The following is a 14,576-nucleotide window of genomic DNA, read 5'->3' as shown; positions in this document are numbered from 1 at the left end:
ATTTCCATAGATACTTGATTTTGGGTCTTATTTTATTAATAAAATCTTTGAAATTACAAAATGTTTAATTATATTTTCATAACACAAATTGGAAGTATTAAGAAGCATAATCATAAATTATATTTGAATCAAAGATGCTTGAAAACATCATTTTAAATTACTGTGTTTTAAACTATAGATATTTGACTTGAAAATATTTAAACTATAGTTCTACCTCAAACTCAAAATTGATGCGAGGGATCTGAAAGTCTGATTAAAATAACTTCAAAAACATTAATCTCAATAAATAAATTAAGAATTTCTTTATACAAAAGTGCTTTTTTATAATCTTGTAAAATCAATAGATCTTGAAATGAGAAATGAAGTGGTGATTCTCTATGGAGAAATCATTAAAATCATCATCTGCTTCAAGTTTTATGTTAAAATGATCAGCTGAATTCAATAAAAATTTTGTCACTTCTGAATATGACAAATTATTTTTAATTATATCAATTTATTTTAGCCGTTGGTAAAAAAATAATCAATATGTAGCAAAATGGCTGTATATTGCTGTATCACACAATTTATCTGTTGATATAAAACAAATAAAACATTCATACTTATAGCATAATGCACTTATTTGAGTTTAGATAGTTTTCAGAAAATATAATTTTAGAATCGATTAAGGAGTCCACTCTTCATTCAGATTTTAAACTTTTTTTGGGACTAAACAGCCCATCATCAGAATTGTCTAAAATGAAACATGAAGATTCTTAGTTTTTTATCTGAATTATTAGTAGTATTCTTAAGATATTTGGAAAGATATTAGTTTATATATATATATATAATATACTGCTACAACATTGTTCTGAAGACTGAATGATAAAACTGTCATAAATTCAAACTACTGAATACTTTTCCAAAATAAATCAATGGTAGATAACTTTATAATGGAAAACTATAGATCCCACTTGCAAATTTTTTGAAGAACTCCCTTTCTTACCTGTTGCAAATCCATGAGCAAATTTCAGTGTTAATATTGATAAATGAAGTAAATATTTAAAATCTTGGCGGACGGTATTTAATTATTTTGAAAACAAAAACTTTGTGAATTTCTTCGCTTTCTTTCCGTCTTTTAATCCAGAGGAAAGGTCATCTCTGCATATAAGAATTCTGTTTTGGACTATCACTGGATTAAAAGATGGAAAGAAAGCAAAGAAATTCACAAAGTTTTTATATATTTTTAAAAAAGTTAGTATTGATGATGATACAAAATTTATTTTAAATTCAAATTAATTATTTGCTTTTTTTTTATTTCCTTTTTATTAAAGATTTTCTGTTGGAAAGTCTCATATCTATATAATTAAATTATGTTAATTAAGTTCGTGGAACTTGGCTATCTGTAAAAACCATTAGGAAATGTTTTGTTTATGTTCCACTTAAAATTATGATGGGCAAAAGTGCTTCCTTTGGAAAGTTGAGGAATATGAGTCTCCTGGGACTCGATTATTGCAAAGACAAAAGAAAGTTGTTAGTAGTAATTATTCTGTTGTCCATATTCACAACCAAGGATCTAGAAAAGTTGGAAGTTAATCAATAAGCATTCACTTTACTTTTAGTATGTAAATGCTTATTGGTTAACTTATAAATCTATTAATCCTTAGTTGTGAAAATAGCCAAATAGACATATTTTTGCATGTCAGTCAGTTTTATTTTATGAAAATTATTTGTTGTTGTATTTTTGTGTCTTAAAATTTTGTTCAGCTTCTTTTCAACAACTTGAGTCGTTTAGCATTTTAGCCAAAAATCTAATATATTGTTGATAATGCCATTTCCTAATGGATAAACAAAACATTTCTTCAGGAACAATATAAATCAGAAGCAATGACATAAAACATAGCCAAATGAACAACTGTTGATTTGCTATACAAAAACATATCTACAAGTATTATATATTAAGGTTTGAAACTGTAATGAAACATACAAAATCAAATATTCTTGACAGAAGTTTCCATGTTAAATCTCACATATATTTTAATACCAACTTAAAAATTTATTCTAGTTGTGGTCCTCTCACATTATGGAGTCAGCGGGAGCAATTGTTACTGCCCCGGTGGTAGATTGACAGACAGAGAATAATGACTTCGATCAGAATAGGGAGAATACGATGACAGTGATATCAAGTGGAACATTGATTCGAGCAACACAAATAACTGTCATTGCAGTCGGCTTTCAGATGTTGATATCTGATACATGAATGCATGACCAAATAGTCTTTTTTATAGTAAAATGAATTGGTAGTCTTCAATATATGTAATGATATGCTCTGAATACTCCAAATTTGTTACTTTACAGAGCTATAACAATTTGAAAATAAATTTTATAATAAGTATATTTTTACTTAAGCTTGTTTTATCTATGTATGTTTTCTAGATTCTTATAGAAATTACTTGGTTGGTTAAATTATTAAAAAGATGCCATAGTCTGCAAGATTAAATTTAGACAAATTGTTAAAATTATTTTGTCTTTAATTCAGCAGATTAATATAATTTATTATTATTGGATGTTTTTGATTTTACAGTCGTGTAGAAAAGTCAAATTTGATAATATCTAATTACTGATATTTAATATTTACATTGACTTCAAATTAAAAAAAAAACTGTCTTGTTAGTTGCTTATTAATTTGATAAAGAAATTATTGAAATGTAACTTTAATGATTACTAGAGAAATTTATTATTTTATATTTATAAAGTAATCATACTGTCAAATTTTAAATATTTTTTACCAAACAATCTGCCATATTATTGGGCTGTAATAAAATTAATGTAATAATAAGATATAATGTAATTTGACTAGAGGTAGATGCTTAGGCTACAGTCTTGTGGCAATTTTAATTTAGAATGTTCTGGAAGAAGAGATTGGCCCCAAGTAGGATTTGAACCCACAACTTCTTATCGCGCAAATGCATTATTATAGCCCAATAGATTATTATGTAGGCAGACTGTTTGGTGCTCGTATTCAAGATTGAGTTTGTAGATTTATTCTTTATAATATTTTTTTCTGTTTTTAGGAAATTTTAGATATTGCTAGGTTTTTATTGAGTGAAATTGAGCAAAAGCCAGATCTGGAAATTGAAGAAAATAAGACCAAATTGGAACAATTAAAGTCTGTACTGGAAATGTAGGTTATGAGATATTTCATATTGCTTTGTGATATATGACACCGGAAGGTAATGGTATTATTATTACCTTTTGTCAGTTAATGTTAAATTTTGATTAATAATCATAAAAGTTAAATAAGTTGTTTTAAATTTAAGAAATTTTTAAAATATATTTTCACAATATTTGTTAAACTGCTTTTGCTGCTTATTAAATTCTAGCAATAATACACTGAAAATAGTTTAAATGTAGAAACTCTACTTACCAAACAAATATCCCGAATTTGTAATAGAATGCTTTGCTTTTTATGTTTAATGATTTAAGTAAACACCATGTTTAGTCTTTTAACTTAATATTAACTTGTGACCAGAGCATACTATATTAACAAATTAGCATCACTGCTTCAGGTCCTCTACTTAAAAAAATCTAATTTTCCTATATTCTATGTTTAACATGGAAATTTCATCTTTTATGACATGATCTACTCTTTTCATACCAGCTGTCTCAAAGATTCAAGATTCACCTGTCTTAGTGATGTATATTTCAGGTCTGGTCACTTTTCAGTCCTAATTTTTTTTTGTTAATTTAGCATCGTGAAATGGTTTTAAGTGAACCTATTCACTTAATTTGTCTTTTAAATTATTTTTTATTTTTGTTTGTATTTTATTTTTATTACTGTCCAATAAACATTGTGTTTTAATTTATTGTTAAACTTCAACTTTTAATAACTTGTTAATTAACAGTTATGTGATTTTAAAACATGTAATCATTCATTGGTTTGTATACAAAAATTACTTTCATTGTGAAAATTTATAATTGTAACAGCTTCATTTTAATAACAATATACAAAATTCTTTATATTTATGTTTGAATTAAAAAAGTAATTGATGTATACATAGTTTATTGTCAAATTCTTCATTGAAATGAATTAAACAGTTATAAAGATAGATTATTTAAAATATAATAATTTTGTGATTTATCTTACTTTTTTAAGAATAACACACTGAAATCGATATTATTTAGGTATGGTCATTTTTCTGGAATAAATCGCAAAGTTCAATTGAAATATCAACCTCAGGGAAGACCTAGACGATCAAGTAGTGATGAAGGTAACTTGTTTTCTTTGTGTGGTGTATAAGTATAATAATTTAGTTTTATATTGGTTATTTTTATTTAATTTCATTTACATTTTAATAGCAGTATTAATATATTTTTTCATTTTTTGGGGTTCTCATGACGATTGTCAGTGTTGGTGAGTTTTGAGTGAGCTTGTCAATAATAAACTCTAGTGCTTTGGACATGATTTATATTAATATTTGTGTGCTTCTTTACTTCAATTATACTAAAGATTTTGACATATATTTATTACTATGTGCTTTACTGCTAAATGGAGGCATTGAGTCTAATCCAGGTCCGATGTCTCGCATTCCTCCTCCCCCTCCTTCAAAGTCATCTGTATTGTCTATTGGCAAACGACAAAGATCGCCTAGTGAACCAACTCTAAAATCTCAATGACTCGAATCTTTTTTTCCTCTATTGGCTTCATCTACTAATGTACCTCAAAATTTATTTTCTTTTTTGGAGGTGAAATTTGATAGTATTTTGACTAATCTCAAAGATTTGGCTACTAAATTTGAATGGCTGGCAAATTAACATAAAGACTTTGATTATCATCTCCTTAATGTGGTGAAGAAGGTGGAAGAACTTTCTAACTTAAATGTTTCTTCTACTACTCAGACTTCCTATTTTTTATACTTCTTAGATTTATCGTTTAATGAACGTCAGAGAAATAATATTGTTATCGCCGGATTAGAGGAAAATTTCTCTGAAGTTCTGTCTTTGGTTTCCAATATTCTGTCATCTGTAAAAAGACCCAATGGTGACTCTATTCTGGTGAAAGATCTTAAAATAGTTTCAAAAAATAATTTGGTGGTGGTTGAACTTGACGTTCTCGCTGATAAAAAACTGATTTACTGAAATGTACATAACATTCAAATGAGGGAAAAGTGTTCTAGGATAAAATTTTTTGATGATTTACATTGGAGATTGAGAATTAGGAGAAGAAATCTTGTTCCTTTTTACCAATAAGCTAAGGCGACAGATAAATCTGCATTCATGAGAGCTGACTGTTTAACAATTGATGGAGATAATTTTACATCTGATTTACTGAATAACAAGTTGATGAAGATTGAAATTTTTTTATTACCAGGGAAGTTGGTGGATCATCAAATGGACGAAAATTAAAAACTTTACCTGTTATCCCTTGCTCAGAAGTTTTTTTTACATTAAAGATTCTATCTTGGAATAGTCAAGATTTATTGTATACAAATTTTTTTGATAAGAGTTTTGTTGATTTTGTTTTTTCATATCATATTATTGGTATAACTGAATCATGGATGATATTTTCGATGAAAACCCTTCTTTCACTGTTAGATTCTCAGTTTTATTTTACCGAATCCCTAGCTCATAAACCTGAAGGACCTGGAAGACCATCTGGTGGTTTGTTCTTAGTAGTTTCTTAGAAACTTGGTGAGTTTGAAATTTATCATCTCTCCGATAATTTTATTATTGCTAGGCTTACATTTGATAAATTTTTGTTTAATGACCGTTCTAGACTTTTAATCATCTTGGTTTATATTTCTATCAATAAATGACTCATTGATCGAGCATCTTGATAGATTGATTCTTGATTTCAAAGAAGATGACAACATTTTGATTCTTGGGGATTCTAATGCTAGAATTGCTTCTGAAATAGATACACTATATACAGGTTCTAATTTAAATTTTTGTAATCTTAGAGAGTCTAAAGATATGATTTTAACTATAGGGGAAGGAATTTTTTGAATTTAGTTAAATCTTTTGATTTGATTCTTTTAAATGGTCATTTTGTTAGTGATTTTATTGCAAATTTTACATTTATTTTCTCTTTGGGTGCATCAGTTATTGATTTGATAGCTACAAATTCTGAATTAGTCGATAACATGGTGGACTTTAGGGTTTTGAATAAATTTGATTCCAATCATCTCCTAGTTTCTATTAGTTTCAGGATTGGTTCTCTTTCTTTTAGTAAGGAATTGCCTACTGAAATTTATTGTTATATGTGGAGAGACTCATGTTTGGACAAGTATTTGTATAATGTTACCAAGCGATATGCAGATTTTAAAAGTAGTCGTTTTGGATTTTTTTCTTTTTATTCATCCTTTGTTGACGTGATTCTTGAATCCATAGTTCAAAGTGATATGTATGTCAAATATAATTGTTCAAGAAAGATTGTGAAATCTTGGTTTGATGCCGATTGTTTACGGTTGAAAAAAAGAGAAAAATTGGGCTCTGTGATTATTTTGACAATCACGATCTAGGCAACAGTTTACTATTTATTCTAATTTGGAAAAAAATTTCAAATCTCTCTGTAAGGCCAAAAAGAAATTGTTTTGGAATTAGATTAATTTTCAGATATCACATATTAAAAATTATGCTGAATTTTGGAAGATTGTTAATAAATTTAAAACTTATAAATTTGTGTATAACATTTTTATTTGCGATTGGTCGGATTATTTGAAAATCTATTTCTCTGGACCATCTTTGGCTGCACTGTCCATTTGTACTAATGACACATACCATGGGCCCATTACTTGATGAAAATTTTTCTCTTGATGAATTACAATTTGTAATGTGTTCCTTAAAAAATAACAAAGCCCCTGGCTCAGATGCTATTAAGGCTGAGATGATTAAACCTCTTCTGATTAATGCTATGAACAATTTATTATTTTTATGTAATAACTTAAAAACTAATTATTCCTTCCCTACTATTTGGAAAAATATCTGCTTAAAAATGATATATAAGAAGGATAATCGTTCTGATCTTATCATCCAATATCATTAGTCACTGTAATTAGGAAAATTTTTTTCTACGCTATTGGTTAATCATTTGCGACTTTGGCTTGAGCGGTCTCATGTTATTTCTATTAGTCAGGGTGCTTTTGTAGCGAATAGAGGTGTTGATTATAATTTATTTTTTTTTCTTGGAATTTTGCAATTAGTTTTAGCTAAGAAATGTAATAAATTATATGTTGGATTTATTGATTTGTCAAGGGCGTTTGATACTGTGAGACTCAGCCTTGTTTACTTAAGAACAGCCTGACCTAAATTGTTAACAATACTATTTTATAGTTTAAATATCAAATTTCACACCTGGAAGTTAATCATTCAACACATTCTCAGATGCTAAAAAAGACAGTTTCACATAACCTTTCGACCTATTGTTGCAAGTTTGTCAAATGAATATAGGAACAGACTGATTTTCGAGGCAGTTGCCGTCATTCCTCCGATGTGTTACCATCTTCACCTGACCCTCGGAAGTGATTTTTCGTTCCAACTCATCGCGTACGCGCAGTGCAAATTTTTGGATTTATTTCATCGGTCTTAAGTATTAAGTGCCTAACATTTGGATTACTTCATCAGGAACCTGATGTACTAAGTGCCTCCTATTGGGATTATCAACGTCGCCGATTCGGAACATTTGAACCAAGATTTCATAACGATTTAATCAACCTCAAGGTAATTATCACCATGCAAAATTTGTAAACTCTCTCTCTTGTTCGCTTATTACACCCCTTCTATCGAACTTAGCAACTTAGTGTAAAAGATGTATAGCCTATTGGTACCCATTAAACTGTTGTTACGTTAACCTAGTCTCTGCGTGAGTCACTTCTGGTGTGCTGTCTCTCAATCTATCTGCCCAATTGACCATATCCGCAACTGTTCGCGTAACATATGTAACCCTCTCATCCTGATGGAGGTTACACTGGTGTCAGTCCTGACAAAGATTGCGGCCTTTGGGTTACAAAACAATAGATCATGATATTTTATGGTCGAAGCTTTGTCAGATAGGTATATCCTCTTCTTTCATTAACCTTATATGACAATTGTTTTCTGATACTGCTTTTCAAATTGAAGTTAATCGTTGTCTTTCAGAAGTGGTAATTGCTAATAAAGGTCTTCCACAAAGTGAACCACTTAGTCCTATTTTGTTTATTTGTTAACGATCTCCTGGATTTTTTTATATCCACAATACTATGGGTATACCTACATCATCGGAGGTAGAATTGAACTGTCTTTTGTTTGTTGATGATATTGTAATAATTTCATATTCACCTATTGACCTTCAGAGGAAGCTTAATCTTTTACAGGATTATTGTAAGTCTAATAAACTACATATTAATGAAGCTAAATCCAAAGTAATGGTTTTTTTGGATAGGGGACAGATTGGGGAAGGCTGATAAATTTTATTTATCTAACTCTGTGTTGGAGATCGTTTCGTCTTACAAATATCTGGGCATTTATTTTACTCTGCTGGGCTCATTTTCTTTTCACCTAGATAAATTGTTTTTAAAATATAAACTTCAACTTTCTAATTTAATAAAGCTTATGGTTAGAATGAACCAGTCTTCTATTAAGTCATACTTTTGATTGTTCGATTCCTTGATACGTTTAAGTTTGGGATTTATGTTTCTGATTTAGGGATCGTCTCTTGTTGATAAACTAGAGAAGACACAACTGAGATTTATCAGATTGATATTCCATATTAATTGTTCGGTGCCTGGACCTGTTTTAAGATTTGAATTGGGCCATCCACCAATGGCTATACGTTTAGTATTGACCATTTTTAGATACTGGGTTAAAATTTTAGAGCACCAGAATTTGATCTTAGCAAGCTGGTTTATAATAAATTGAAATTAATAGGTAAAAATTCTTTGGTTGTAACTTGGTTTTCTTCAGTTGAACGTTTACTGTCTGACTTAGGTTATTCTATTGCCTACTATACTCAAATCCCTGATAAAAAACACTTTCTAGCTGAACTTTTGCAGTCATTAAAAGATAAGTATTGGACTCAAGATATTCATTATATTGATTAAAAGTGTAGTTCTTTTGAAATTTTCTTATCTTTTCCATGGACACCCCGATATTATTTGTTATCAAACTTAAGTTACAATATTAAATCTTTAATAATACAACTACGACTTAATGACTATACTATTGTATTAATTTAAATGGGCATAGAATGAATGTATCGGCTCATTCCAGTTGTCCACTATGTAACAGATTTTGCGAAAATGTTAAGAACCACTTATTTGTATCTTGTGAATTTACCGAGCACTTAAAGGACCTTTTTTTTGACAATTGATTTTGATATGTTTGCTTATACGATGGTAATTTAAGTTCTGTTATGTTGTGTAAAGTTTATAAATTTTTCTGTTATTCATTAAACATGTTAACTTAATTAGTAATGTTATGTAATATTATTTACTATTCTTGTAATTATGTATAACGATATTTGTATTTGTTAAAGTCATTACAATTTTGTAACCCCCTTTGTAAAGGTGAAAGCCATAACAAATAAATGTTGATTGATTGATATTTTTTTTGTAATACCTACAACTGGTGAACTTAAATCTAACTTAAAATTAAGTCTCCACAAAAAACTGATAAAAATAATTAAAATTCAAAGCATTTACAAAACTCTTAGAATCTAATTTGACTAACCATTACATCAGAAATGCCAAAAGAATCCAATCTCGTCACTCTCTAGGTTTCACTCTCAAAAGTATTGTCTCACTTGCGCTTGGTAGCATCACTTCATCTGTCTTATCTGTCTCATCTGTCATCTGTTCGTTGCTTTGTAAGTCCTGAGTGTAACATTACGTTAGAGCACACTGTTTTATCCCATTTACATATGTTCTTGCTAATAGTTAGTTTTTTAATTCTTTGCAATCTGTTTCCAACAAGAAATCAGTCCAATTTTTTTCAAAAATTTTTTGCTGATTTTTGAAATCAGTAACAATACAATTAAATGATTACTCTTTAACTGCCTTTGGAGATTGTTTAATCTAAGATTTCATTTTAACTTGGTGGTGATGTTCTCAAGAGTAACAATCATGTAACTTTTGTCTTCCAGAAATTTTTGTCTTTTAATAAAAGTAAAACATCCCCAAACTAAATTATAGTAGAGCATCGATTATCCAACTCAGTTGGGGACTGGGGTTGGTCAGATAACTGAAAAAAACAGATAACCGAAAAGTATGAAAAAATACATTATTAGTGTAGTATATTAGTATATCCCATGTAATTAGTATATTAGTATATCACTATTAACCTACTTCGCATTGAATTTTCATCAATGTTAAACCTAACAAAATTATTTTTAAATTATTTTATTGCTCACAAAACAAACAACCACTCATAATTAGAAAATTAAGCCTCGTTTAAATACTGGCCTCCCTTTCATGGTCGAGCCAGTGTTGCCAGCTAAAACACACAAAAATTTAACAAAAATAATATTAAAGTAGCCAAGACATAGCCAAATATTGTAGCCCCACATTACTAGCAGACATTTGAATTTGCTGACTAGATTGTGGTCAGTTAACCAATGTGACAGTTGATCGGGGCTCAGATAATCGATGCTCTACTGTATAACCATAACTAAATCAAAAACCCAGAAACAAAAAATAACCTTTAGAGTTGACTCGTTACAAAATTTTTGCTTTCCACATTTTGTAGTGTGAACCAATTTTGCTAAATGAATAAAAATTGCTTTCTAATTTTTCATTCGTTTTCACTATTTGTCAGTATTTTAAAAGTGTATATGACTTATTTTAGACTGATTTACTTTTCCTTTTGTATGTTTTTCAAATGTATTATACATATTAAAAATTGAAATGCCTTTGTTAAAAATTACATGTACAAATTCAATTGTGCAGTATTAATTTGTGCTGTGCCATATTTTTGCATGACTGTATTCACTCTGAAAGCAATTTAAAAGTAGTTTGACCTGTATATTTTTCACACTTATATAATACTTTTCTGTTCCCTCAAAAAAACAAATTGGGTTCAACTGTACTTACGAAACTTTTATTTTCATAACCTATAATTATGTAATTAAGTGTAATAAAGAACTTGCTAACATTAGCCTAAGGTAAGAAGCCTTAAGGCCTCTGTTTAAAACAACATTGAAAATATAGAATTAAAAAATTCTCTAGGGTAAATTCTTAGATTTTTATTAATTCTGGATTTTTTTACCAGTTGGAAATACAGATCAAGTAAACTTCTATGAGAGAAAGCAATGTCTATGTATTGATAAATTCACTAAGATTCAAAAGATCTTAGACAAACTTTAAATGTCAGTCAGAAATACAAAAATAAACCAATTTTACCTAGGAACGTATAGCCACTAATGCTATCAGAGTTGCTAAAAGTATAGGAAGAATTACACAGAAAGAAATACAGATAATGTATATAACATGTTTTATTAAAACACTCAGGTAGCATTTGTGGCTGTGTTCCTAGGTAAAAATGATTTTTTTTTTATTCCTGATCTGTTAATACTTTTAAAGTTTGTCTAAGACCTTTTGAATTACCCTGTATGTTCACTTTTTAATATAAGTATTGTGTATATCACTTTATATTTTAAATAATTTATTATCTTTATTTATGGCAATAGTTTCTATCAATTTTTCAAGAATGTCTTGAGACAGTTACACAAGTAAATTCAAAATTAATTTTGTAATTTTCCAAATTATTTTTGTAAAAGTACTCTGATAAATAAGTTAATTTATTACTAATAATTTGAAATAAAAAAACAAAAAAATATTACATTATAGAATATATTTTTTCCAGTAATATGGAACGTTTCTGTTTGACGTATTCGTTTTGAGAATGTATCTTTTTATATTTATAAAGTATAGATTATTTACGTAAAACTGATTTATAATCACATTATAAAATATACTACAAGTAAATTTCTTAATTCCAGATACGCCAAGGGAACCATCTTTAGTTTTAATATTGAAATGGGGTGGCGAATTAACGCCGGCTGGAAGAGTTCAAGCAGAAGAATTAGGACGTGTATTTCGATGTATGTACCCGGGGGGACAAGGTATGCTTCTGCATCAATTAATACAGGCAAATGCAAATGCCATTTTTTTAAAATATATTTTTTGGATTTTGTTTTGTTTTTTGAACGTAGTTTTTTCATTCAAGAATTTTTTTAATGTTTTGTGTTTATTTTGTTTTTGGTGGAAGTTTATTTTTGTTTAATTTAATTGATGTGTTTATTTCTCAATGTCTACAAAGTAATATTTTAATTGTATTTTTATATTCAGTTTTTGTAAATTATTTTTAATTGATTTGCATCTTCTAAAATAATAAAAATTGAGTTGCATATCTCTATTTTATAATAATAATAATAATAATTTCAAAATTCGTCTAACATTTTTATTATAATAACTCAAATTTTTCACGCATTAATTATTATTAACTTACATTGATAAATATTTTCCAATAATATTGACCCACTTTTTAATTACCATATGTATTATTTTGCTTCTTGTTCTAAAAATGATTTATAAAAAAAATGAAATAAGAGAATAAAAACAGAGATGTGATGCAGGAAAGTTGTATATTAGGTATTGCATTTTTGGATATAAATTACTTACTACATATAAATCCTAGACAAAAAAGTAGAATATTCATTTAACTAAAAGTTTAGTGTACATTTTCTCTTGAAGAACACAGAGTTTTTACAAAATTTTTTTTCAACACTATATAAACAGTGCTTATGTATACTTTTTATATCCATTAATCATACAAATTAACTCGAACATTTTTTGTTACAAATGGAAATGAAATGACAAAAAAATAGAACAACAGTTTGGCCATGACAAAAAATTAGAATATTAGCAAGAATAGCCGTACAAACAGCCATAAAAAAACTAAATTATAATGCAAATTTGCGTATTGCTGGGCACTGTAACATGGAGTGTAAGTGTGACATCAGTGACAAAACTAAAGATACTATTATACATAGCCTTATACAAAGCAGGAAGAACACAAAAAAAGGAATTGCGAATTATATAAAGTGCTTGCAGCCAACAGTCTCTGGGGTACTGAAAAACAAAACGGTGTTCAAGTTTTAACTAACAAGTAATGCCAGAAATGTGGACGTAAACAAGCAATGACTGCGGGGATGAGAGAAACATGAGAAGGATTGTTGTGAAAAACTGCTTTAAAAGTGTTACACTTGCACGCACAATGGATACCAACTGGAGTGAACGTTATTAGCCAAACTACATGCCGAAGGTTGCACAATTTGCACTTCAACTGCTGTGTTCCCAAGCCATAAAAGCCATCTCTAACAAAAAAGAAATGACAAGTGCATTTCAGATGATGCAGAGAGAGGTTCATGTGGAGACAAGACAACTGGAATAAAGTTCTTTTCAGTGGAAAATCCCTGTTTTTTCTCGCCTGCGGTAACCAAGGCCCATGTGTATGGAGAACAACTGAAAAGGACTGTATGAAGAGATCTGTTGTCCATCATGATCTGGGGATGCATGAGTGCTAATGGCGTAGCACAACTGTGCATTCTTCAGGAACGTGTCAATGCACAGACATATCAAGACATCTTAGAGACATTTATGATACCATTGACAGAGAATTTAGTTGAGGAAACATTTCCATTTCAACAAGACAGGGCATCCTCACATACCACAAAGTCAACTATACATTGTTTACAAGAACAACAGATTGCAATCCTGCCTTGGCTAAGCAATTCACCAGACTTGAAACCCATTGAAAATTTGTGAGAAGTCATGAAACAATGACTTAATGAACGGTACCCAGTTCTAAATAGGAACTGGTGACATGCATTTGATACATTTTGAACTGCATCACCAGAAACAAATGCGAAGCATTACAGTAGAGCGTCATTTATCCAAATCAATTGGGGACTGCGGTTTTTCGGATAACTTATTTTTCGGATAACCAATTATGTACGAAAAAATACATTAACCTATCCCATGTTGAAATTTTTCTCCGTTGTGTGTCACTTTGCGTTGAATTTTCGTCGATGTTAAGCCTAATGTAAATTTTTTAAAATAATAACCGTGGCTATTGCATCGTTAAAAATTATTTCTTTATTTTTTACAAACAAAATAAATATATTGAAAAAATATAAAAACAAAAAATTATACTTTAGAAGTTAATTTAGTATCAAAAATGTTCAACTCAGCATGACACGCAGTCCTCAGAAAAACACCACACAAAAGTGCCAGTGCTGCCAGCTAAAAAAACACATCAACAAAAAAATATTGGAGTAGCCCAAGGTATAGCCAGATTGCAGTGCCACAGCATTAGTGAAAATTTAAATTTGCCAACTAGAATTCTTTCGGATAAACGACACTCTACTGTAATTTGCATCATGCCCGACAGATTGCAAGCAGTAATTATGGCAAATGTCACCGCCACAAAATATTAAGTTTATTTTGTTGTATTTCCTATATGTAACACACATTTAGCTAATATTTTAATTTTTTGTCATAGACAAACTGTTGTTGTATTTTTTTTATCATTTGATTTCTATTTGTAACAAAAAAACATTAATTTGT

General features: G+C 29.2%; 1 protein-coding gene across 1 annotated transcript in view; it reads left to right on the top strand.

The window, feature by feature from the left end:
* LOC111637397 (inositol hexakisphosphate and diphosphoinositol-pentakisphosphate kinase-like) overlaps positions 1-12,188 on the top strand; it is a gene marked incomplete at its 3' end in the record, with an annotated part of 57,138 nt that extends 44,950 nt beyond the window's left edge. The window contains exons 13-15 of the mRNA XM_023382868.1: positions 3,051-3,160; positions 4,162-4,247; positions 11,948-12,188. Of these exons, the coding sequence (XP_023238636.1) occupies positions 3,051-3,160; positions 4,162-4,247; positions 11,948-12,188 (437 nt within the window). The remainder of the gene's footprint in view (positions 1-3,050; positions 3,161-4,161; positions 4,248-11,947) is intronic.
* Positions 12,189-14,576: the final 2,388 nt, after the last annotated feature.

This window comes from Centruroides sculpturatus, unplaced genomic scaffold (assembly GCF_000671375.1).
Source record: "Centruroides sculpturatus isolate CEXI.00-Female unplaced genomic scaffold, Cexi_2.0 scaffold1189, whole genome shotgun sequence".
Lineage (NCBI taxonomy): Eukaryota > Metazoa > Arthropoda > Arachnida > Scorpiones > Buthidae > Centruroides > Centruroides sculpturatus.
Note: the sequence above shows the minus strand (reverse complement) of the source record. Positions and strands in the feature narration are given on the sequence as shown.